Below are 25277 nucleotides of genomic sequence, written 5' to 3' on the forward strand. Positions count from 1 at the left end.
AGCCTGCTAGAGACTAGTTTAACGTTGCAGTAAACAAGAAAAAATATACATTCACATCAAACAGACGTATGTACGTATGTATGTAAACAGTATGTATGTATGTACAGTAAACAGACTTTACATACATCAACACATGGCAGATCGCTGTCTCACTGCGTGTTCTGGTTCACACCTGAGGCGAGCTTCAAAGGGTTAGAATAAACACAGTGACCAAAATGTATAATTATTATTGACATAGAATATTGCAGATATGGACTATCCACGAGACCATAATTGCAAATTATGTAGACAGATGGCAGCAGGTCATTATGGATCTAGCATTATAGCATTCTATTGTTTATAGTTTCAATGTACAGATACTGTTATACGTATACTAGCTCAGTGGCCTTGTGGTTAGAATGTCCGCCCTGAAACTGGGAGGTTGGCGTTCGATCCCCGGCCGGATCACATACCAAAGACTGTAACAATGGGACCCAATGCCTCCCTGCTTGGCACTCAGCATCAAAGGGTTGGTTTGGGGGGTCAAATCTATACTAATCAAATGATTCCCGAGCGCGGCACGGCTGCAGCTCACCGCTCCTTGGCTGCGGCTCACCGCTCCAAGAGATGGGTCAAATGTGGAGAACACATTCAAGACTTTGACTTTGACTTTGATACTGATGGTGGTTGTTGGTGTACTTACGTATGATCCTTGATGACTATTTCTACTGTATGTATTTGATGTATTACCATGTGTTGCTCTGGATTAACCCATTTTGGGCGGGAACCCCTTTTGGTGTTTCAAGCATTATGTCATGCTTTAGCTATTGAAAAATAGCAGATCTACAAGCTTGTAGGTCTGCTATTTTTGAAAAGTCGTGAAAGTGTGGCGCAAATCTTTGAACAAATTCTTTCAGAGTGAACGTTTTTAACTCAAATCTTTGCTTCTGGGGGGGTCCCTGGAACAACATATTTTCAGATGGGAGTCGGCCGCCAATTACATATAGTTTTTGGGGGTCCTTGACATGAAAATGTTTGAGAACCACTGATCTAGAAACATGAGGTTTTTCAGAAAACTGTCATGATTGAGAAGACATTTTGTAGAATCGGTCTCGGTCAAAATGGTTTTAGAGCGTCTGATAAAGGCCTGCATTGTAAATTGACTGTCATGTCTCTACTGTCCTCTACTGTCCTCTACTGTCCTCTACTGTCCACTATAGCGATCAGATTCAACATGTCGACGGGGGAGCGTCGCTTCAACCCTCGAGCCGTCATGGACAACCCTGAGAAACTCCTGCTTCAGAACCGGACTCTGTACGCCGGGGAGGAGATCTGTGAACACGTCTATTTCCACGTCATAGTGAGTAGACTCTGTACCCTGGGGTCCACTCTGTACCCTGGGGTCCACTCTGTACCCTAGGGTCCACTCTGTACGCTGGGGTCCACTCTGTACCCTGGGGGTCCACTCTGTACCCTGGGGTCCACTCTGTACCCTGGGGGTCCACTCTGTAACCTGGGGTCCACTCTGTAACCTGGGGTCCACTCTGTACCCACTCAGTTGTTCTATAACTTAGCCATTACATTCTCACAGATGTGCACCCAGATGTTGTATTCTATAAATATACCCCCCCACCACCCAAAATGTGTTTGGTACCCCTAAGAAATCATAGGTTATTTAATCTATTAAATCATAGGTTATTTAATCTATTAAATCATAGGTTATTTAATCTATTAAATCATAGGTTATTTAATCTATTAAATCATAATTATTTTATCATGATAATGATTAATCATGCACATCGCCGCCCCCTACAGGAGACCACAGACTACGTGCGTCCCATCGTGTTTTCGGTCCAAGTGGGGGTGCAGGACGCTGATCAGGGACCGATGCTGGACGACAGCTGGCCCACCGCCTTCAGCACCGAGGTACGCACGCACACACGCACCCACGCACGCACTCACGCATGCACGCACGCACCCACGCACGCACACAAGCACCCACCCACGCACGCACACACGCACGCACGCACGCATGCACGCACGCACGCACACAAGCACCCACGCACGCACACACGCATGCACGCATGCACACACGCACGCACGCACACAAGCACCCACGCACGCACGCACGCATGCACGCACCCACGCACGCACGCGTGTATTTCTTGACCAATGACACGCCAGCATGTTGTGTGTGTGTTGCTTTAGCTGCCCTTCTGGAATGGCTGTGACGAGGACGACCGCTGCATTCCCGACCTATCGCTGCACAGCAACACTGACCTTCTGACACGGAGGTAACCAATCACCGCACAGCATTACTGACCTATCACTGTAGAGCCACGCACGCACGCACAGTCACGCACAGTCACACACAGTCACGCACAGTCACGCACAGTCACACAGTCACACACAGTCACACACAGTCACGCAGTCACACAGTCACACACAGTCACACACAGTCACAGTCTCACACAGTCACACACAGTCACACACAGTCACACACAGTCACACACACAGTCACAGTCACACACAGTCACACACAGTCACGCACAGTCACACAGTCACACACAGTCACACACAGTCACAGTCTCACACAGTCACACACAGTCACACACAGTCACAGTCTCACACAGTCACACACAGTCACACACAGTCACACACACAGTCACAGTCACACACACAGTCACACACAGTCACGCACAGTCACACACAGTCACACACAGTCACACACAGTCACAGTCTCACACAGTCACACACAGTCACACACACACAGTCACAGTCACACACAGTCACGCACAGTCACACACAGTCACAGTCACACACAGTCACACACAGTCACAGTCACACACAGTCACACACAGTCACACACAGTCACGCACAGTCACACACAGTCACACACAGTCACAGTCACACACAGTCACACACAGTCACACACAGTCACACACAGTCACACACAGTCACACACAGTCACGCACAGTCACACACAGTCACACACAGTCACACACAGTCACAGTCACACACAGTCACACACTCACTGTTGTCCCCCAGTCAGTTCTGTGGACAGGCCGTGCGCTCCCACGGTGCATTCTGCCGGCGTCTGAGCAAAGCAGGGCCGGAGGGGTCCGAACAGGGTCCGGAGGAGGGGTCCGAACAGGGTCCGGACGGGTCCGAGGGGTCCCAGCGGGTTCTGGAGGAGAACAGGAGGAGGATGGTGGTGGACGTGCGACTGGACAACAGAGGAGAGAACGCCTACGGAGCGCGCCTCAACGTCACCTACACGCCCAACCTCCGCTTCTCCAGCCTCATAGTCAAGGTACGGACTGAAAAGAAGTATCAGCAAATCTGTTATTGTTCTCAGTCTGTTATTGTTCTCAGTCTGTTATTGTTCTCAGTCTGTTATTGTTCTCAGTCTGTTATTGTTCTCAGTCTGTTATCTCAGAATGGGTTCCCGTTCAGAATGGGTTATTGTTCTCAGTCTGTTATTGTTATTAGTAATCCATAGTATGGTATTGTTCTCAGCGTGGTATTCGATCAACTTTATTTGTTCAGACTGAGGGTCCAGTAAAACACAGAGTATGTTCTCAGTGTGTTATTGCGCCCCCTTCAGGACAAGTCAGACATCAGGATAGAGTGTCGCTCTGACGACAGGCTGAGGAACGAGAAGATGTGCAACGTCAGCGCCCCCTTCATGAGAGCCAAGGCACAGGTGAGCTAATTAACCAGCCAATCACAGAGCTTCATGAGAGCCAAGGCACAGGTGAGTTAACGAACCAACCAGTCACAGTCCTTTATGAGAGCCAAGGCACAGGTGAGTTAACGAACCAACCAGCCCATCACAGCCGTTTATGAGAGCCAAGGCACAGGTGAGTTAATTCACCAACAAATCACAGACCTTTATGAGGCTCAGGTGAGTTAATTCACCAACCAATCACAGACCTTTATGAGGCTCAGGTGAGTTAATTCACCAACCAATCACAGACCTTTATGAGGCTCAGGTGAGTTAATTAACCAACCAATGATAGACCTTTATGTTAAAACACTGAATGCCATTCAAGATTCAATAATTTATTTGCCATGTCAACAAGTGATAGGAATTTGTCGTGGTTCATACTCATACAGACAACCATAGATTCACAAACAAGAAGGACAGTACAATACAAAAACAAAAACCAGCAGCATAGGAAATTACATTCAGTTTCTTTTAAAGTGCTATATGTATATACTATGAGTTCAGATGTCTAATGGCCAGTGTTGGGGAAGTTACTTTGAAAGCGTAGCTTGTAAAGCTACAAGTAGCTCACCATGGCAGTAGCTTGATCAAGCTACATAGCTACCCCTGGAGAAATGTAGCTTGTAAAGCTACAGCTACATAGGCAAAAGTAGCTCAGCTACTTTTTTTTCAGCGTTAAATTGAGAAGACCCCTCCTCCCCTCTGGGAGACCCCTCCTCCCCTCTGGGAGACCCCTGCTCCCCTCTGGGAGACCCCTGCTCCCCTCTGGGAGACCCCTCCCACCCTGCTCCCCTCTGGGAGACCCCAATGTTTTTTGATGTGCGACGTACTACTCTTTCAAGCTTTAATTTGTCTTGAGAGGTTGTGTGACCAAACCAGACAAGCATGGAGAAGGTGAGAACACTTTCAATAGTGGCCCTATAGAAGTGAGTCATGGCTGCTTGGCTGACTTTGAACTTCTTAAGCTGCCGCAGGAAATAGAGACGCTGGTGTGATTTACTTATTATGAGACTGGTGTTAAGATCCCATGATAAGGATTCATGGATGGTGGTCCCCAGGAACCGGAAGGAGGAAACTCTTTCTACCTCTTCCCCATTGATGAAGAGGGGGGGAGGGGACTCGATTTCTCTTTGGTTTTAGAGATGTTTAGAATCAAGTTGTAACTCTCACACCATCTCACCAGCTCCTCTACTGCTCTGCGGTAGTCGGTTTCAACCTCGGGACACCACTGTATGTAGCCTATGAAAGGCTCCTCAATTACATTTTGTAACTATTTTCAGCAATGGGATGATAGTTTTATTTGGTGGGTATATGAGCTGGTCGTTTTGAAAGTAGCTCTGAAGTAAAAAAAAGTGTGGGCAGCCCTGGTATAGATGATTATATATATATATTCATTCTGTGGGTAAATCACTGTAGGCTACCCGCCTATATTTGCCCAATATTGGCGTTACGCATTTCACTTGAATAATGTTGTGTGCGCGCGTGCGCGTGCGGAGAAAGACAGTTATTTAATCAAACTCATGATTATAACGTCCTGTCTCGCTGCCGCCGTGTTTAGCCTGCACAGCTATTCCTGTGCGTGCGTGCGTGCGTGGCGTGGCGAGAGAGAGAGAGAGAGAGATCGTGGCTTCCAGGCGTGCGTGTGCGCAATCAAAAGTACTCGGCAGTATGGCTGGCAGGCGAAATGGCGAATTCGAACGGTGTAATTGTAATAGTTTGGCACAAACCAACTACTGTCAAAGAACAATGTTGATGTAACTAAGAGATTCGCTGAGTGAGCGATATTTTACATACAGAGATTTAGAAGGAATAAGCAAAATCGTGAGGCGAAAATTCCTCTCCTTCCTTGTTTTTTTCTCCTGCGGAGTCCGCCAGTCCGGACAGTGGACAGGACTGTCAGGGAGACTCGGAGATCAGAGCAGCACAGGCTGAGAGCTAGTAGCCAATTAAAAGACGGAGTAGTAGTTGCCAGGTTCGCGAATTGTAAGCGAGTCGTATTGTGTGTTGAATAGCATTTGAATGGCATTTGTGGGCTTGTGAATGAATTTTCTCACATGTAATTTGTGCTCACTTGCATAGACCTGGCGAATTTAGCGTGGTGAAAGGGCAACAGTGTTCCGGGGGTGTGGGTGCTTCGGGCGATAATGTTTGTACGTAGTAAACAAATGCATTGCCGTCGTGAGTGTGGACGGGAGGCATCTTTGGTGGCAGTGCAATGAGCATTTTTTGGCGGGTGGTGTCGAGTGTTGGCGATGGGCGCGATAGGAGGAGATAGCGTTGCAACACTGCGAAGGGAAACTGTGTGACGTCACTGCCCGTGTAAGTGTGTGTGAGTGTACTGTGTTGCAATAGCGACGTAGCTGTTGTGGCTTTGGGTTTCTTGCCATGTGTTGGGTACAACTTCTCTAATGTTATAATAGATGCGTTGCTGTTTTGGATGGTCTGTAAACAAAGTGTGAATTAGTGTGAATTACTGTTTAGAATAGACTGCTCATTAACATGTTATTAAGTAAGTAGTAAGTAAATTTTATTTATAGAGCACTTTTCAAAACAAAGTTACAAAGTGCTGTACAGTAAAAACAACAATATAAAACAATCAAGTTAAAACAAGGCACAAAGGACCAAACACAACAAAGAGTAAGAGCAGAAACATAAATTGACAACAATGATGGTCAAAATAAAAGTTTACAAGATAAAAATAAAGCTATTATTGCCAAATTAATTCAGGATTTAAAAACATTCCCCAAATGATTGTATGGACCCGTCCTCTTTGTTCTCACAGCCTATAAACGACTCTATCATAAAACCTCTTGGTTGCCTTTTGATCCGTCACAGCATGACTCAGCATTACTTCCAGTTGCATTACAGTGCATGCCATTCAGGCCATAAGCAGGCCAGGACACACACAGTATTATGAAGCTGGGACTCCATTCCCTGTAATCCCCCTTTTTCATCGAGCACTTACTCTTACTGTATGTCCCTTAAAGTGCTCTTAAAACTTAAGACCGCTTCCTTTTTATGACCAAGTGTGACACGATGAGAGAACAGGGGTTCTCAACCTGTGGGTCGGGGGCCTCAGGGGGTCCGCAGACTCCCCGGCGTCCGTCCACGCATGATTTTGGCCGGTGTTCCCCTGATGACAGGCAGAAAGGCAGGCAAAGCAAAACAAAGTTACCATGTTTACCCAGGGAAACTGGACTAAAGTTACTATGTTTACCCAGGGTAACTGGACTAAGGAAAGGAAAGGTACTATGTTTACCCAGGGTAACTGGACTAAGGAAAGGAAAGGTATACTATGTTTACCCAGGGTAACTGGACTAAGCTCAAGAACTTGTTTACAGCCAGGCCCTGCTCATGGAACATTTCATGGTAGAGGTTCAATGCCTTGCTCAAGGGCACTTCAACGGTGGTAATTTTAGCGTGCCGGTCCGGGGATACGAACTAGCGACCTTCCGATATCAAGACCGCTCCGCAAACCGTTCGGCCACCGCTGCCCCAAATCTTAGTTCCCTGACCGGGAATCGAACCCGGGCCGCGGCGGTGAGAGTGCCGAATCCTAACCACTAGACCACCAGGGAAAAGGAAGGAAGGAAGGAAGGAAGGAAGGAAGGAAGGAAGGAAGGAAGGAAGGAAGGAAGGAAGGAAGGAAGGAAGGAAGGAAGGAAGGAAGGAAGGAAGGAAGGAAGGAAGGAAGGAAGGAAGGAAGGAAGGAAGGAAGGAAGGAAATGTAATGTAAAGTGTAATAAACAAACTATATTATATAACTGGTCAAACATTGGCCAAATTGTCAAATTATAACATATTGAAAATAGACGACCAACAAGCTCTTTAGCTTGTAGATCAGCTATTTTCACAATACAATATTTATCAGTGGAACAGAAAATCAGGGGGGTATCGTTGAGCATAACATTGTACTGTACATTGCAGTGACTCCATTTACAATTTAGGCATTTATCAGACGCTCTTAATCGAGAGCGACTTACATTAAGCAAGAACAAATGGCATCATCATATACATAAAATCATGAATCATACGTGAGCTAAGAACGTAACAGTGGAATATCTAATGAATATATAGCATAATATACTATATAGTGCTATGTCTACATAAAATGCTATAAGTCTACATACAATTCTATTTAAGTCTACATAGTCTACAGTATATTGCCTATAGCCATATAACCCAACCATGCAATTAGCACAAATGACAATCATCTCCTTGACAACAAAACGAGATGTCTTTATTTCCCCAGCAGCAGCAGCTGAAGCAGTGGATGCGGGCTGGACTTTAAATGATCCATACGGAACATTGTGGACGTGCTCCAGAGGCCACAGGGCCAAACCGGCCCAGTCAAACTACCCTGTAGCCTGAAGGGAATTTTAAAGCTGTGTTGGAAGTATAGCCATTGAACACTGACGTTTCTACGTCAGTGTTAGCTGCTGTTGTTGTTCTGAAACGGTATTGCTGAGGGGTACCATTTCTGAAAACCATTTTCCATGTTCAACTATGAGCTGCCGGCACAAGAATCTGCCCTAGCCCTTTGACATTGAGCACTTCCAAACCCACACTGTGTGTGTGTGTGTGTGTGTGTGTGTGTGTGTGTGTGTGTGTGTGTGTGTGTGTGTGTGTGTGTGTGTGTGTGTGTGTGTGTGTGTGTGTGTGTGTGTGTGTGTGTGTGTGTGTGTGTGTGTGTGTGTGTGTGTGTGTGTGTGCGTGCGTGTGCGAGAGAAAATTAAATCCAACCCTCTCTCCTCCAGCATGCCCCCCTTGTTCCTTTTCTCATAACAGAAAACCGAGACAACAAAGCCTTCCTCGTCTGATATGATACACGTTGAGTAAAAAACAGAACATGGAAAAGGACGTCGTTATTGATGCCATAATCTGTGTTGTGTTAGAAGTGAGTCTAGAGGGATGTTTTCACATTCCTCTGTGGCCAGATGTCTCTCATCAGGACTTCATTAAAATGATAGAGGATTGTGCAGGCCTATGTAAAGGCTAAACATATGGAATTTAGATAGCATGTGTAGACAACACTGTTAGACAGATTTTAGGTTCTTATCTTGCTTGTTATGATCCTTGATGACTAGTATTTTTATGTATTTGATGTATTAATCCAAAACGCAGCAGGCAGAATTGTAACTAACACCAGGAAAAGGGACCACATTACCCCAGTACTAGCATTCCTACACTGGATCCCTGTTTTTTTTACCCTTGTTCAATTATTTGCATTTATGTGAATTTCTTTTTACTTGTATGTAAAGCACTTTGAACTACACTTGTGTCTGAAAGGTGCTCTATAAATAAAGATTATTATTATTATTGTTCTTGCTTACTGTAAATCGCTCTGGATTAAGAGCGTCTGCTAAATGCCTACATTGTAAATTGAATCAGAATGAGTGAATCAGTAAATGACGTTCATTGCTGTCCTTCTATTCCTTCTCGTCCTACCCTTCTCTTCTCTTCCTTCTTCTCTTCTCTTCCTTCTCGTCCTCCTCTTCCTACCCTTCTCTTCTCTTCACTTCCTTCTTCTCTTCCTTCTCTTCCTTCCCTCCCTCCTCTTCCTCCTCTTCCCTCTCTTCCAACAGGTCTCGTTCCGCCTGGAGTTTGAGTTCAGCCGTTCAGTGTTCCTAGAACACCTGAGGGTCGTCCTGGAGGTCAAGAGGTCAGTAGGTCATGTGAGGGTGCATTGGTTGGGACTGATGCGCTTTATCTGAGTACCTAAAAAGCAGATCCAATTCATCGCCAAACCATACTATATATGTTGCTCATTTTATATTAAATAAATATACAGTATATTCCATCCATACATGAGTTGTCCTGACTGAACAATCTCTTGTGGTGATGTTAGAGAAATAATAATGTCCTCTTGTCATCCAACAGTCAATTATTTGGCTTGTTGTTCATCAGTTCAAGCCTGATACGATAAGGTAAGAATTGTTGAAATACTTCATCTTGTTGTGTCAACAGCGACGGAGAGGAGATGCATTCAGAGGACAACTTCAATGACATTTATTACTCTCTGAAGTACGAGGCTGACATACTCTTCACAAGGTTGGGCTTTTTAACACAAATCCTCTCAGACTTTGTACGCAGTTATTTCGGCACTTGTCCGACTCCGCCATTCCTTAGTGTGGTGAAATGAGAAATCGGAAATGAGGATGAGAAATCGTAAATGAGAAATGAGAAATCGTAAATGAGAAATGAGAAATCGTAAATGAGAAATCGTAAAATGAGAAATCGGAAATGAGAAAGGAGAAATCGTAAATGAGAAATGAGAAATCGTAAAAAAAAAATCGTAAAAAAGATAATGAGAAAAAGAATAGGAAATAAAAAAAGGAAAAAAATAAGAAAGAAAATAGGAAAAAAAATGAGAAAAAAAAAATGAAAAAAAATGAAAAAGAAATAAGGAAAAAATAGGAAATAAATAGGAAAAAAATAAGAAAAAAATAGGGATAAATATAATGAGAAAATAATAAGAAATGAGAAATAATAAGAAATGAGAAATGAGAAATAATAAGAAATGAGAAATAATAAGAAATAAGAAAAAAAAGAGAAAAAAATTTGGAAAAAGAATAATGAGAAAAAAATAAGAAATGAGAAATAATAAGAAATGAGAGATAATAAGAAATGAGAAATGAGAAATAATAAGAAATGAGAAATAATAAGAAATGAAAAATAATAAGAAATGAGAAATAATAAGAAATGATAAATAATAAGAAATGATAAATGATAAATAATAAGAAATAAGAAATAATAAGAAATGAAAAATAAATCGGAAATAAAAATCGGGAAAAAGAGAAAAAAAGAAAGAAAAGAAAATAGGAAAAAAAGGAAAAAATAGGGGAAAAAATGAGAAAAGAAATAAGAAAACAAATAAGAAAAACAAATAAGAAAACAAATAGGAAAAGAAATTATAAGAAAAAAAAAGAATGAGAAATCGTAAATGAGAAATGAGAAATCGTAAATGAGAAATCGTAAATGAGAAATGAGAAATCGTAAAATGAGAAATCGTAAATGAGAAATCGTAAAATGAGAAATCAATTAGAATTGCATTAGGGAACCTACACATTGTTACATGTTTTGGTTTTTTGGTTTGTTTTTCATCACAGTACAGTATTATAATGCAGGTAATTGTATAAAGAATTAATAATGAATTTGATACTGCCAAATATTCTAAGCTTTCCACGATAATAATATTCATAATAATCACATTCTTTAAGACACACACATCAGAGTTTTTGCGAGGTCAAACAAAGAATCATGTGACGTTGATGCCCTTCCCCTATTGGCTCATATACTAGTAACTAGGACATGACTTATGTGAAGTCAGAAGAATATTAGCTTGTGTGGTCATTGTTTTTTAAACCTTGGAATTTGGATTTGGAATTTAAAAAATGCTGAATACTGCATGACTACTGTAACTACTACTACTACTACTAAATAAAAAGTTTAGGGTTCAACATATGTTTTTCATATAAACATGACATTTGTCACAATAAACTTTGCACAGCCACAGCCACCTGTTGCCTTTCGAATATCTTTGTCGTGTTTCTCTTTAAAGGGATTCCGGTCCAACTCGGTATGTCATTAAATCAGAGTTGTTTATTTGTCTTTAAAGGGATTCCATTCCAACTCGCTATGACATTAAATCAGAGCTGTCACTGGAAACACCTGGCGTCATTGGCCCACCGTTCAACCTTTCTTTCCAGGTGAGACCTACGGTTTATAACTATAATATATATCTACTGCATCACTTTAAGTCTGTATATTATACCTCAGTTTGTATGTTGTGCAGTTTAGCGGCTTGCACGGCTTACGAAGTGAGGGCCTGGCTACACCGGGGACGGAATTGGTGCAGAATTGATCGCAGAGCGGAGTCTGTGCGAGGCCGCAGCGATACGCGTCGCTGCCCCTATAATCAATGGAATCCGGGAGATTCCGGCTACACCGAGCACGGAATATTTTTTTTTTTGCTCTATTTGCTCTATTTTTCCACACGTGTCTGCAGGTCTTATGCAGTCCTTCGCCTCGCCTTCAGAGGTATAAAAAACTGTTTGTAACTCCCCGCGGGACAGACGAATTGCCGGTGCAGCCACCACTCCTCTCCGCCCGCGGTGCGGTTCCGTCCCGTGTCTCCAGTGTAGCCCGGCCGTTAGAAAGAAAGAGCCAGCACTCCGATGTCCTTCTGCTACTTTTAATTCCTATATGCACACGTACAGATCACAGCAAACACGGACAGACGCGATTCAACGGATTTTGTATGTAATGTATCAGAGTCCTCTAACCAAAGGGGGTATGGGGGCTACACCTTTAACATAAATTGTGCATTACACTCACCCATTCACACACACAATCCTACACCGATGGCAGAGGAAACCAATAGAGCTTGTAGATCGGCTCTTTTTGGCAAGGAGGTTTGGTGGTCCAGCATAGTTAAACTGGCAGGTTAAACTGCATGATATTGATGAATTCCAAACATTATCAAAGCATTCGGAGACACCGCTGCACCCTAGGGTGCTTGTATGAGCTTGTAGATCTGCTATTTTTCAATAGCTAAAGCATAACATGATGCTAACACCAAAATGGGTTCCCGTTCAGAATGGGATAAAAACGGAAAAACTTTTCCCCCCTTTTTATTCCTCAGATCCAGAACCTTGGATTCTTCCCAGTAAATGATCTGCAGCTAAACATTGAAATCCCTGAAATGACGACAAATGGAAACAGACTACTGCAGATATCAGACTTCTATATTGACCAGGTGAGCATGAGATATAATGTAGATATAATCTTGGACTGGTATATTTCTTACATAATTAGCATTCCACATAAATGGTGTGGTGCAGTCGGTAGCGCTGTCGCCTCACAGCCAAAAGGTCTCGGTTTGATTCCCCGCTGGGGTCGCTGTGGGCATGTTCTCTCCTCCGCTTCATCAGTGCCCATACCCGAGGTGGGGTTGGCAAAAGGGCCTTTCTGTGTGGAGCTTGCATGTTCTCCCCGTGTCCCCTAGGGCAGGTACCCTCACATGTTCTCCCTGTGTCCCCTAGGGCAGGTACCCTCACATGTTCTCCCTGTGTCCCCTAGGGCAGGTACCCTCACATGTTCTCCCCGTGTCCCCTAGGGTAGGTACCCTCACATCAATGGAACGGGCATGAACCGCGGACTTTAGCTCGCGTTACTAGTAGCCTACTACTGCTTCTAAAGGGGTAAGGGCAAAACTCCGTCTTCACCTCACAGTCTTCACACACAGCATTCACACTCCGCGCCTCTGTTCAAAGTGACAGCTCCATAGCTGATATGGGCTGGGCTTCTGTGTTGTGACCAACCAGCGGCACGCAACTGGTAACGTAACCGCCAGTCACCGTATGTGTGTGGGGAATAAAATGTTTATTATTATTATTGTTTTGGCGGATCGCCACATCATGTTCTCCCCGTGTCCCCTTGGGTAGGTACCCTCACATGTTCTCCCCGTGTCCCCTACGGTAGGTACCCTCACATGTTCTCCCCGTGTCCCCTAGGGTAGGTACCCTCACATGTTCTCCCCGTGTCCCCTAGGGTTGGTACCCTCACATGTTCTCTCCGTGTCCCCTAGGGTTGGTACCCTCACATGTTCTCTCCGTGTCCCCTAGGGTAGGTACCCTCACATGTTCTCCCAGTGTCCCCTAGGGTTGGTACCCTCACATGTTCTCTCCGTGTCCCCTAGGGTAGGTACCCTCACAAAAACATGCAGTAATCCTGGTCTTTATAGTGCCTCCCCCTGGCCAGCCGGGGCGCCTTGATGGAGTGGAATGTCCCTGTGTCAAGTGATAAAAAAGCTCCAGAACTATGGAATGCACTTCCCATAGCAATCAGAACTGCAGATTCACTCCCAATCTTCCACCACAGTCTGAAAACCCACCTCTTCGGACTCCATCTTAGCCCGTAGTACTTGCCCTAGCCTCGACCTCCTACAGGCGTATGCATAGGCTCAACTTATGTGACTTAAAGAGCACTGTATGTAGACATAGCACTCTATAGTGTATACACTTATAGTTTCCTTAGATAGATATCCCACTGTTAGGTTCTTAGCTTACGCGTGATTCATGATGACTATGTTTATGTTTCAATGTATTTCCGCTTTTTGTTCTTGCTTACTGTAAATCGCTCTGGATTGGTGCGCAGGATTACAGTTTAGGAAACTGGCACTGGGTGAAAAAAGGGGTTACAACATCGTGGGATAAAATAAATAAAAATACATACATATAAAAAAACAAATACTACTGTGTGAGAGCATGATCAGTAAAGTATTTCCATGTGTGTCCTCCCCCTCCTCCTCCTTCTCCTCCTCCTCCTCCTCCTCCTCCTCTCCCTCCTCCCCCTCCTCCCCCTCCTCATCCTCTTCCTCCTCTTCCTCCCCCCTCCTCCTCCACCTCTTCCTCCTCCTCCTCCCCTCCTCCTCCTTCTTCTCATCCTCCTCCCCCCTCCTCCTCTTCCTCCCCCTCCTCCTCCTCCACCTCCTCCTTCTCATCCTCCTCCCCCCTCCTCTTCCCCCCTCCTCTTCCTCCCCCTCCTCCTCCTCCTCCCCCTTCCTCTTCCTCCTCTTTCTCCTCCTCCTCCTCTTTCTCCTCTTCCTCCTCCACCTCATCCTCCTCCTTCTCCTCCACCTCTTCCTCCTTCTCCCCCTCCTCCTCCTCATCCTTCTCCTCCTCCCAGACAGACGGCACTCACTGCATCCCACCTCAACACGTGGCGGAGAGCAGGGCATCGCCCGAAGACCTCTCTCGTTTCCCCCGACTGGTAAACCTCACAGACCAACTCCAGCACTGCACGCACTCACGCACGCATGCACACACGCACGCACGCATGCACACACACAAACACACACACACACACACACACACACACACACACACACACACACACACACACACACACACACACACACACACACACACACACACACACACACACACACACACTCACACACACTTTCTCCTGATGTTTGTGACCTGGTCTTTCTCCTGGTCTCTCTCCTGATGTGTGTGACCTGGTCTCTCTCCGCATCAGAACCGATCCAACACGCTGACGCTGCCGATCCAGTGCAACATCAACCTGGCCTCGTACAGAACGGTCGGTGTCAGAATCACAGGCACCCTGCGGATAGACGCTCTGCACGCAGTGAGTACAGATAGATGGATGGACGGACGCACGCACGGACGGACGGACGGACGGACGGACGGACGGACGGACGGATTCTGTACACAGAATCTAGACTTATAATAATATGCTAATAAGAATGAAAATGATTCCTGTAACCAAATGAAATAAAACAATGGACTTTCTAAATGGACTTAGTGACCACTGGCCATACTTTATATACTGTAGAAGTGAGTAATTAAGTTGACTATAGATAATTGAATGAAAGTAAGCTAGATAGTTAAGTGAACTGATTGTTTTAAGATGATAAAGACCGTTGAAAGTAGCCGTAAAGGGCTTGACATTAAATACCACCACCTATGCTTGGAGGGAAGATTCTACAGGAAGTATTTGTGGAGTAGCTGTGAATCTGCTCAACCATATACGGTCGTAATTTAAGTAAGACCGGGTGTTGTGAACAAACTGCTGATCAGTGATCTAACCACTGAGATATGGAGCCTCAACGTTTGAGGGTTTGAAAAAGGACACTGAAACTATATGTCCATGAAGTGGACAAATATACAGCATCGGTGTTCGTAATCCTTCAGATGAGTTGTGTATCAGTAAGACAGCCATTGATTATCCTGCTTATTACACGCCTACTTAATACATAAATTAATGACCCAAAAGTGACAACAAAACTAAGCATTTCCTTGCTTATGGTAATTAAAGTATTCCAGTTGGCCCAGCAGAGCACAATGAGTCGCCTCGGAAAACAAGGAAGCGAGTGTTGATCAAATGGAATCCATTTTTGGCTATGCATCATCTATTTCTCACTTCAAATGTTTTCAAAAAACATTATTGAGAGCATCGTTTAGCTGTAAATTAGCTGTGTGTTTGTTTAGAGCAGCTGCTCTGAGGCTTTGATTAGACAGGTTGATATGATCCAATGAGGCTTTGATTAATGATTAGACAGATTTATATGAGCCAATCGGGTGCTCTGAGGCTATGCAACTATGCTGTGCGCACGCGCAGCACGGAAAGAGTTGATCATTGTGTTTGTTGTTTGTTGTTCTCGCAGCTCAAGTTTAAGATCCTGGAGCTGGTGACCAGCGCGTGGCTGGAGCTGCCTTCATCCAGCCCCATGTTTCTACATGAAGAGAGGCCGGTCAGACATGTGAGTATTGTTTCTACATGAAGAGAGGCCGGTCAGACATGTGAGTATTGTTTCTACATGAAGAGAGGCCCGTCAGACATGTGAGTATTGTTTGTACATGAAGAGAGGCCCGTCAGACATGTGAGTATTGTTTGTACATGAAGAGAGGCCCGTCAGACATGTGAGTATTGTTTCTACATGAAGAGAGGCCGGTCAGACATGTGAGTATTGTTTGTACATGAAGAGAGGCCCGTCAGACATGTGAGTATTGTTTGTACATGAAGAGAGGCCGGTCAGACATGTGAGTATTGTTTGTACATGAAGAGAGGCCCGTCAGACATGTGAGTATTGTTTGTACATGAAGAGAGGCCCGTCAGACATGTGAGTATTGTTTGTACATGAAGAGAGGCCCGTCAGACATGTGAGTATTGTTTCTACATGAAGAGAGGCCGGTCAGACATGTGAGTATTGTTTGTACATGAAGAGAGGCCCGTCAGACATGTGAGTATTGTTTGTACATGAAGAGAGGCCCGTCAGACATGTGAGTATCCACACTAACGGCCAGTGATGGAAAGAAGTTAAAGGCAAGGAAGCAACTAGGTGCTCAAAGGAATACGTGCAGGTATACGAAATATAAAAATAGTAAAAAGGGGGGACACGGTGGCACAGTTGGCAGTGTTGTCGCCTCACAGCTAGAAAGGTTCGATTCCCACTGGGTCAGTGCCCAGTGGGAATCGGTGCTCCTGGGACCAATCGGGATAAAACATCTATAGGAAAAGGCGGAGATCCGGGCACACTTAATAGTTAAAAAGGAGGAAAACGTTATTAAACCAACATGTTTCGATCTATACCGGTTTTCTGCACTGATAAATGTTTTACTTAAGTAAGAGTATCAATACTCTGTTACAAAGTGAAAGTCCGGAACTCAGTACTCATTACTCATTATCGTACTATAGTACTGATGCAGAATGTTCATGTTGTATAACAATCTTTTGTGTGAGCCTATGGGCTGTCAAGGCCAGAAAGTCGTTTTTTTGCTACTCAATATGCATTCCCGCCTAACTTCCGGGTATGATGATGTCACGCGCATAGCCTCTATTAGTTCCAGGGAGTCCCCAGCTAAATTATATTTGGAACCAAATGGACCCTTTAAATTAACATTGATTTTACAATATAAATTGGGGGTCCCAGAGATAGAAATGCTATCAAATGGGGTGTCCGTAGACTAATGCATGTCAAACTGGGGGGGGGGGGGGTCCTTGAAATTGAACGGGTTGAGAATCACTCCTAGAGCCGTACAAATCGTCTCTTATGGGGGTCCCTGCCATATCTTTTCAAATGGGGGTCTAATTAGTGCCAATTTGGGGGTCCTTGACATGAAAAGGTTTGGGAACCACCCAGACAGGGACCCAGAGCCACAGGTTGAGAAACCCTGCTGTGGTGCAGAGGGACCCAGACAGGGACCCAGAGCCACAGGGTGAGAAACCCTGCTGTGGTGCAGAGGGACCCAGACAGGGACCCAGAGCCACAGGTTGAGAAACCCTGCTGTGGTTGCAGTGGCGTGCACAGATAGACACTAGGGGGTGCTAGAGCGCCCCCTGCCCTTTTGGCAATTTATTTATTTTATTTATTTATTTATTATTTATTTTTTATCTTAATTTGTAGTGTGTGGACCATGGTGACATTGATCAAATCTTGATAAAAAAAACGCTTCTACTATATTATTTAGGCCCCCACAATTCTAAAGCTATGTTACTATGTCAGTGGTTCTTCGATTAGAAAAAAATAGCAGACCTACAAGCTCCAAACCCATTTGGTGCTCATAGCGCGCCACCGAGTGGCGCGCTACGAGCACCAAATGGGTTCCCGCCCCAAAATGCGCTGCAAAAAGGTGCCCTTTTTTTCACTTGAGCACCTGCCCCTCTAAATGTCTGTGCACGCCACTGTGTGGTTGTTTGTTTGAAATGTTTTTAGGAATACCCCATTGAGATACAGTATCTCGTTTTCGAGAGGGTCCTAACTAGTAACTACAATCAATACAATACACAAAAAAGGAGAAAAATTAACACAAAACAAAACACAACAAACACAAAACACAAAAAACAGGGTAGTACAATATGCAAGCATAATAGCAAAGAGATGGATCATTTGTTCTGTCAGATATGATTGTCACTCCCGTTGGTCAGCATTAGAATACAGTTGATTAAACACATATACACTGTTTATATATGCATTGAGAGTAACTATACATAGGCTAAGTGAAGTATATAATATAATAGTGTATAAATAAATTGAATAAATAAGTTGAAGAGAGCTGTGGTGCTGAGGGACCCAAAGGACCAGCAGCACTGCATGTTACATCACAGTGGAACACACGGCTCTGTGCTGCCATCTACTGGCCGCTGTGCACTACTACCGCATGGCCTTCATTTGTTTTCCTGTTCACACTGGCAGAGATGCAAAAGACACAAAGATGCAAAGCTAATTAAGCTACACATCATATTTGTAGCTTTGCATCTTTGTAGCTGAAGTTGAAACCAGCTTGCCTTGTTATTGGCTTCCATTGACAATGAATGGTAGACTGCATCTTTGTATCTTCATATCGCTGGCTTCCATTGACAATGAATGGTAGACTGCATCTTTGTATCTTCATATCGCTGGCTTCCATTGACAATGAATGGTAGACTGTATCTTTGTATCTTCATGTCGCTGGCTTCCATTGACAATGAATGGTAGACTATGTTTGCACCTGCCCGTGTGAATGCAGCATTAAGAGGTAGTCATTGTTGGCCATAGTCCTCTCTTGTCGTGTGAAATGTGCTATTCAAATAAACTTGACTTGAAATAAAATTAACGGAGGGGGGGGGGGGGGTAATTGAAATATCCTAATATAGTGTGTAAAATATGTCTTCTGATTGTAATATTCATGCATTTATAAGCATAATGTGTATCTCGCTTGTGCAAATTGAACCAATTAGGTTGATCACTAATGTTATGTTTATGTTCCTGGCAGATAATCTTGGAGATCAGGAAGGAGGGAGATTACAGGATCTCCACCTGGATTATCATCGTCAGTACGCTGGGAGGACTTTTACTGCTGTTCCTGCTCATCCTGGCACTGTGGCAGGTACTGGACACATCCTCAATCCTCATAGTCCTCATAATGCACTGAAACAACACTGTGTACTGTACTGTTTTGTTTCTGTACTTTCTGGGCACCGCTACCATGTGGGCACCGCTGATCTAAATGCTCTCTGTATTTGATGCCCAGCTTGGCTTCTTTCAGAGGCAGAAGAGGAAAGACGAGGATGAGGAGGACGAGCAGGAGGCGGAGGAACGGTAACGCACGTCCCCAGGAGACCACCGTACCTTCTCTCCAGGAGACCCAACATTTTTCTCCCCAGGCCAGGAGACCCAACATTCTTCTCCCCAGGCCAGGAGACCCAACACTCCTCTCCCCAGGAGACCCAACACTCCTCTCCCCAGGAGACCCAACACTCCTCTCCTCAGGAGACCCAACACTCCTCTCCTCAGGAGACCCAACACTCCTCTCCTCAGGAGACCCAACACTCCTCTCCCCAGGAGACCCAACACTCCTCTCCCCAGGAGACCCAACACTCCTCTCCCCAGGAGACCCAACACTCCTCTCTCCAGGAGACCCAACACTCCTCTCCCCAGGAGACCCAACACTCCTCTCCCCAGGAGACCCAACACTCCTCTCCTCAGGAGACCCAACACTCCTCTCCCCAGGAGACCCAACACGAGACCCAACACTCCTCTCCCCAGGAGACCCAACACTCCTCTCCCCAGGAGACCCAACACTCCTCTCCTCAGGAGACCCAACACTCCTCTCCCCAGGAGACCCAACACGAGACCCAACACTCCTCTCCTCAGGAGACCCAACACTCCTCTCCCCAGGAGACCCAACACTCCTCTCCCCAGGAGACCCAACACTCCTCTCCCCAGGAGACCCAACACTCCTCTCTCCAGGAGACCCAACACTCCTCTCTCCAGGAGACCCAACACTCCTCTCCCCAGGAGACCCAACACTCCTCTTCCCAGGCCACGAGACCCAACACTCCTCTCCCCAGGAGACCCAACACTCCTCTTCCCAGGCCAGGAGACCCAACACTCCTCTCCCCAGGAGACCCAACACTCAGGGACCATTCAACCTCTCGCTTATCCCTTTCACCAACTCCACCTCACTCACACATACAAAACATGTGTCTCATGTCATGATTGTCCTAGGGGCGAGGGGGGATGACAACTGACGAGAAGACAGCTGCAATTAATTTTCAATGGAGGTCACATGGGTTTGAAGAGACAGCAGCCTTGTCTCATTGCTGCGTTCAGGGTGCATCCGCTGGTTAGACATACCAACAGTCCAACAGAGAGTCATGAGTCCGACAACAGGTCCGTGGCGGGTTAAAAATTAACCCGTGGTGGGTTAAAAATCACCCGTGGCTTCCGAGTGCGGCTAGGGGTTTGGGTATGGTGTCGGACTCATGACTGTATCACTGTCTGTTAGTATGTCTAACCAAACACATCCCCCCAGGACAGGACAATGATGAGACACGTGTTTTGTTTGTGTGAGTGATCGTTGCACAGCGTAGACCGAACGACTGCTGAAGCAAGACCCGCACTGGATCTCTCCCACCGCAGGGGTCATACAGGGGTCAGAGGTCATCAGTGTGTCTGTACAGGGGTCAGAGGTTATCAATGTGTCCTTACAGACCACGGCAAAGACTTTGTCTCCGTGGCAATTTTTACTTTCTTTTTTACACACCATCATAATGTTCTTATTTTTGATCACTTACTGAATGTCAAGTCTCCAGGTTTTCTACAGAATATGTATGACACTTTTTTTTACTACGACAGAGTAGTAGTGGGTAGAGCACTTTGTGTTTATTCTTAATGTGTATTTATTCTTGTTCATGTGGATCATTTTAAAATGTATTAAAAAGAAAAACCTCAAAGGATGCTGTCCACCCAGACTTTCTAAAAGCCATCATACTTTTGTTTTATTGCAAAGAAAAAACAAAAAAACAATTATAATTTTCACCAGGAGATGAAACACAGCACAACACAAAGATGAAAAATCCAGAATGGACCAAAATCACCAGAAAAACAGAATTGTTTTCCTTAAGATATGTCGGCTGTTTCCGGAGCGTTCCAAAGGACCAACATGTATGTACACACATCCTCTTTACGACGTTTCTCGTCATCCTTCATCCTGGGAAAATATATGGGCGATTAAAAGAAAAAGAAAAATTCATGCACTTTTATTTTGTAGTGAAATGAACTTGAATTTTGTAAATAGTCAATACCTTTTTATACCATGTCAAATATAATATTATTTTTGTTTCCACGCAGCAGTCTGTCTGTCTGTCTTTGGACATTATGTTGCATCACAACAAATAGCCTTTTAAAAGGGTCTGCAACGATGCATACAATGTCCTTCAGTCCTGTGTGTGGGTTGGGTAATATTGTTTAAGACTTAAAGGGATATTTCACTTAAAAAAAAATGTTTATGTGACTCCAGGCAGAGTTTAAGTTGCTCACTTCAGTATTTAGATTATTTGATATTCATTTTAGCAGCCCCGCCCCTTTCCTATACAGCCCCCCCCCCCCCTTTCCTATACAAACCCATATAACTTAAAACTCCATTAGCTGCTTAAAAACTGTCTGGGGTGTTCACATATAAGCCTGAGTCGATAATACTATTACTATTATGTGAAATATCCCTTTAAAGAAGAAGGTAATTGGATACTGTAAAGTCCACATTTGGACAAAATGTCTGTATTTCAGCTAAACACCACCTGGTGTTAACCATGAATGTCAAAACATCTATTTAATGAGCAGTGAAAGGTTGCAACACATTGAATTAAACATCTAATTTGTATATCTATGCATTTGATTTGGTTTCTATTTCCCTGGAATGCATTGGCTATGCATGGCGAGTTTCTAATACAAACCAATTTACCAATTTATCATTGTGATTACTGTCACAAACCAATATTAGAGAAATATCCTGATATAAAGTTCAAGTGTGAAAGTGATAAAATGTCTTTTACTGATGCAGGTGTTCTGAGGCCCTATAATAATAAGAAAATGCTAAATTCATCAAATAAACAAGTTACTTTTAGGCTCAATTACAAAATGTAGGCTTTCCCCAGAATGGGTATTCTGTTAACCAAAGAGTAAAGTAAATGTACTCAAGTACTGAGCTATTGTTTACTTTACTGGAGTATTTACAAATGAATGTCTGAACTTCTACTCGGCCGCTACATCTCAGAGGCAAATATTGTACTTTTACTCCACTACTATTATTTGTAAACTTTAGTTACATTAATAGTGACTTTGTAGATTTTGATGATGATTATTATTATTACTACTTACAAGTAGTTGAGTATTTCTACATTGCTGTAAAAATGTGAGAACCTTTTCCCCCACTGCTGTTAACACACAGTGTTAACACACATAACACTTATTCTAGAATGCACCTATTTCTAAATGAAACAAATCTGATTGTCAAATGGGTGGGCGATGCCTATCGAAATTTCCTGTGCAAACTGGCATTTATTTTACCAGTAGGGGCCGCTGTTTCTTTGCTTAAGTCATCACTTAAGTTTTCAGAATGATTTAAATCAGTTTGATTGACACGGTCATGGTGTGTGTGTGCGTGTGTGTGTGTGTGTGTGTGTGTGTGTGTGTGTGTGTGTGTGTGTGTGTGTGTGTGTGTGTGTGTGTGTGTGTGTGTGTGGTAGTTGGTTTTGTTTGGTTAGACTACTCGTGTGTCAGACTGTCAGTCATAATTCATAATTATATGAGGACGACAATATAATTATACATTACTGTTTAGACTGTGTGAGAGTGCAAATTAAAAGCATGATCAGCTGCAATTAAATGAAAATGAAGGATTGATTTAAAATTGTATTCACAGTATATGTAGAGAATGGGAATTTAAAACGAAAACACAAGTCCTAATATTTAACCCCTCGGACCCTATAGGCCTAATATTTACTATCCTGCAGTTACGACTTTTCTATCTCAATTAATTTAATTTCTATTAGCATTAAACAACAGCTGAATCCATTCGTTGAACTATTCCATTTGAAAATGTGGCCAATGTCTTCATTCTCCCACCAGAGGGCGCGCAAACATGCCGCACGTGTTGGTCTGGTCGACATGAAGCTGCAGTCAGCTACTGAACAAAAGCCCCAATTCTTCTAGTGGTGGAATAGTTTGGAACAATGCGAGTGGAGTGGAGTTGAGTGTCATTCCCCTTTAAGCCCCAGCCCAGTAGAGGAGAAGAGAGAGAGAGAGAGAGAGGGGGGGGGGGGAGGCTCAACAGAAAGTGTTGTTTGGAAAGAAAGAAGGAAAGTTTGGAGAGCTGTCACTGAGCTGAGCATTCTGCATTGCAACGCCTCGGTCTCCGAGGCTACAGACAGGCTGATGGAGGAACCGTCACAACATGCACACTATCATCCTGGACGGCCATGCTAAATGCCTAAAACTACAGCAGTGTGTTGTTATTATTGAGGTTCTTCTAAAAAAAACGTTTTAAATGTATTCGTAGCCTCGATCGATGCCTGCAGGCTGCAGCAGCCGAACAACAAAAGGGTCTCTCTCTCTCTCTCTCTCTCTCTCTCTCTCTCTGCACTCCAAATCTAGTCGGAATAATGCATTTAAAATGAGAACGCGCTGAAGACGTGGGAGCCTGCAGGCTCTTCATTCTTCACATGATGGGTTACTACTTGAACTGCGGCTTTTTTCACCATCATCTTCTTCCAGGGTTCTCTCTCGTTCACTTTTCCATCGCGGCGGTGTTGTTGTCGGGCTGTGTGGACAGCAGCGGCACGGCGCTGGGAGGACTGCCACACGACTCAGGTACAGATAAGAAGTATATCTGCATAATGTACAATTAAACAAACAAGTGTCTTCCTCACACAGATCATTCATCTGCGCTAGCAGGGTGTTTATTTTATTTATATATTGGACAACTGTGCCGTGCGTGCGGTAGGTATAGGCAGCTGGCTGCACGTTTGAGAGTAGACAAAGCAGTTTTGGAAAGTAACTAAAGTACATTTACTCGACTGTAGTGTAGTGAAGTACACATTGAGTCTTGATCTTTCTTTCTTTCTTTCTTTCTTTCTTTCTTTTTTTCTTTCTACTTTTACTACATTTCCACTACATCTCAGAGGGAAATATACATTTGAAAGTTATTTTTGAGTTATTTTAAAACTTTAGTTACTTTGTACATTGTGATTATTATTACAAAACATAGCCTATACATTAAACACTGTATTTTGTATTTTTATACACTGTAGTATTAATTCTGTATTTTTTTTTACATGGATAACAAAATAGGCTACGATACATATGGACGATATTGGTTCATTATATGACGATACGATTCAATGATTTGAAATCGATACAGTAACTATTTAGGAAATACATTAAATATGAGTGAAACTTGTGGATGGTGCAGTTTTTTTTAAGGGAAAGATTTATTATTATGGATATAAATAAGTAAACAGCGATTCTCTGGCAAATAGATGGACATATTTGAACACGTTATGAACAAACCCACGCCTTGACATGAACACAGAGAGAATACACACATTTCTTCGATAAACCAAGATAAAGATAAACCAAAGAATATGGAATGGAAAAGTATAGGCTAACAAACCCAACTTTTTCATTTCCTCCCTCAAGGACCCCTGCGGGTCCCCCGGAACCCACATTGGGAACCACACGCCTCACACCATATCTGTGTTCTCCTCTCTCTCTCTCTCTCTCTCTCTCTCTCTCTGTCAGAGAGCTTTCTGCGAGAGCTGCTTCAGTACGAGGTGGTTCACCCCGCCAGGGTCGATGCCAAAGGCCATTTCCTGTCCCACTTCCTGTCCCACCGCGCCAGCCGCGTGCGGCGGCGGGACGCGTCCTCCGACGGGCCGGCCGAGGAGAGGGTCTTCTACCAGATGAGCCACGGTGCTCAGGATCTGCGCTTCAACCTCAGCCTCAACCCCAGCCTGCTGGCGCCGGGCTTCGTTACCGAGAGGAGACGCGGAGGTGGGCTGGACGGGGTTAGGATCAAGAGAAAGTAAGAGCAAGTTCAAATTGTATTCCATTCTCCCGAGTTTACAGTGGTTTTCAACCCTTTTCACATCAAACGCCCGTTATTGTCTCCACCAGGCCGAAGGCATGGGGTGAGAGTATAATTATGTTTAGTTGTCTCCACCAGGCCGAAGGCATGGGGAGAGAGTATGTTTAGTTGTCTCCACCAGGCCGAAGGCATGG

General features: G+C 44.2%; 3 protein-coding genes across 5 annotated transcripts in view; 2 read left to right on the forward strand and 1 right to left on the reverse strand.

The window, feature by feature from the left end:
- itga11a (integrin, alpha 11a) overlaps window positions 1-19705 on the forward strand; it is a 95230-nt gene extending 75525 nt beyond the window's left edge. The window contains exons 17-30 of one of the 3 annotated variants that reach the window (XM_083758392.1): window positions 1200-1339; window positions 1795-1905; window positions 2188-2273; window positions 3028-3292; window positions 3587-3685; window positions 9295-9371; window positions 9677-9760; window positions 11328-11418; window positions 12354-12467; window positions 14399-14482; window positions 14753-14863; window positions 15903-15998; window positions 18991-19104; window positions 19249-19705. In XM_083758392.1, the coding sequence (XP_083614518.1) occupies window positions 1200-1339; window positions 1795-1905; window positions 2188-2273; window positions 3028-3292; window positions 3587-3685; window positions 9295-9371; window positions 9677-9760; window positions 11328-11418; window positions 12354-12467; window positions 14399-14482; window positions 14753-14863; window positions 15903-15998; window positions 18991-19104; window positions 19249-19320 (1544 nt within the window). In that variant the 3' untranslated portion in view covers window positions 19321-19705. The remainder of the gene's footprint in view (window positions 1-1199; window positions 1340-1794; window positions 1906-2187; window positions 2274-3027; window positions 3293-3586; window positions 3686-9294; window positions 9372-9676; window positions 9761-11327; window positions 11419-12353; window positions 12468-14398; window positions 14483-14752; window positions 14864-15902; window positions 15999-18990; window positions 19105-19248) is intronic. The other 2 variants (XM_083758393.1, XM_083758394.1) reach the window with 2 other exon arrangements.
- The window catches only part of atxn1l (ataxin 1-like), a 303220-nt gene that overhangs the window by 85933 nt on the left and 192010 nt on the right, over window positions 1-25277 (reverse strand). The window lies entirely within an intron of this gene.
- The window catches only part of adamts7 (a disintegrin-like and metallopeptidase (reprolysin type) with thrombospondin type 1 motif, 7), a 75747-nt gene continuing 73717 nt past the window's right edge, over window positions 23248-25277 (forward strand). The window contains exons 1-2 of the mRNA XM_083759215.1: window positions 23248-23867; window positions 24798-25080. Coding sequence (XP_083615341.1) covers window positions 23720-23867; window positions 24798-25080 — 431 coding nt within the window. The 5' untranslated portion in view covers window positions 23248-23719. The remainder of the gene's footprint in view (window positions 23868-24797; window positions 25081-25277) is intronic.

The sequence above is a fragment of the Protomyctophum parallelum genome (genome assembly GCF_964188405.1).
Source record: "Protomyctophum parallelum genome assembly, chromosome: 2".
NCBI classification, from domain to species: Eukaryota; Metazoa; Chordata; class Actinopteri; order Myctophiformes; family Myctophidae; genus Protomyctophum; species Protomyctophum parallelum.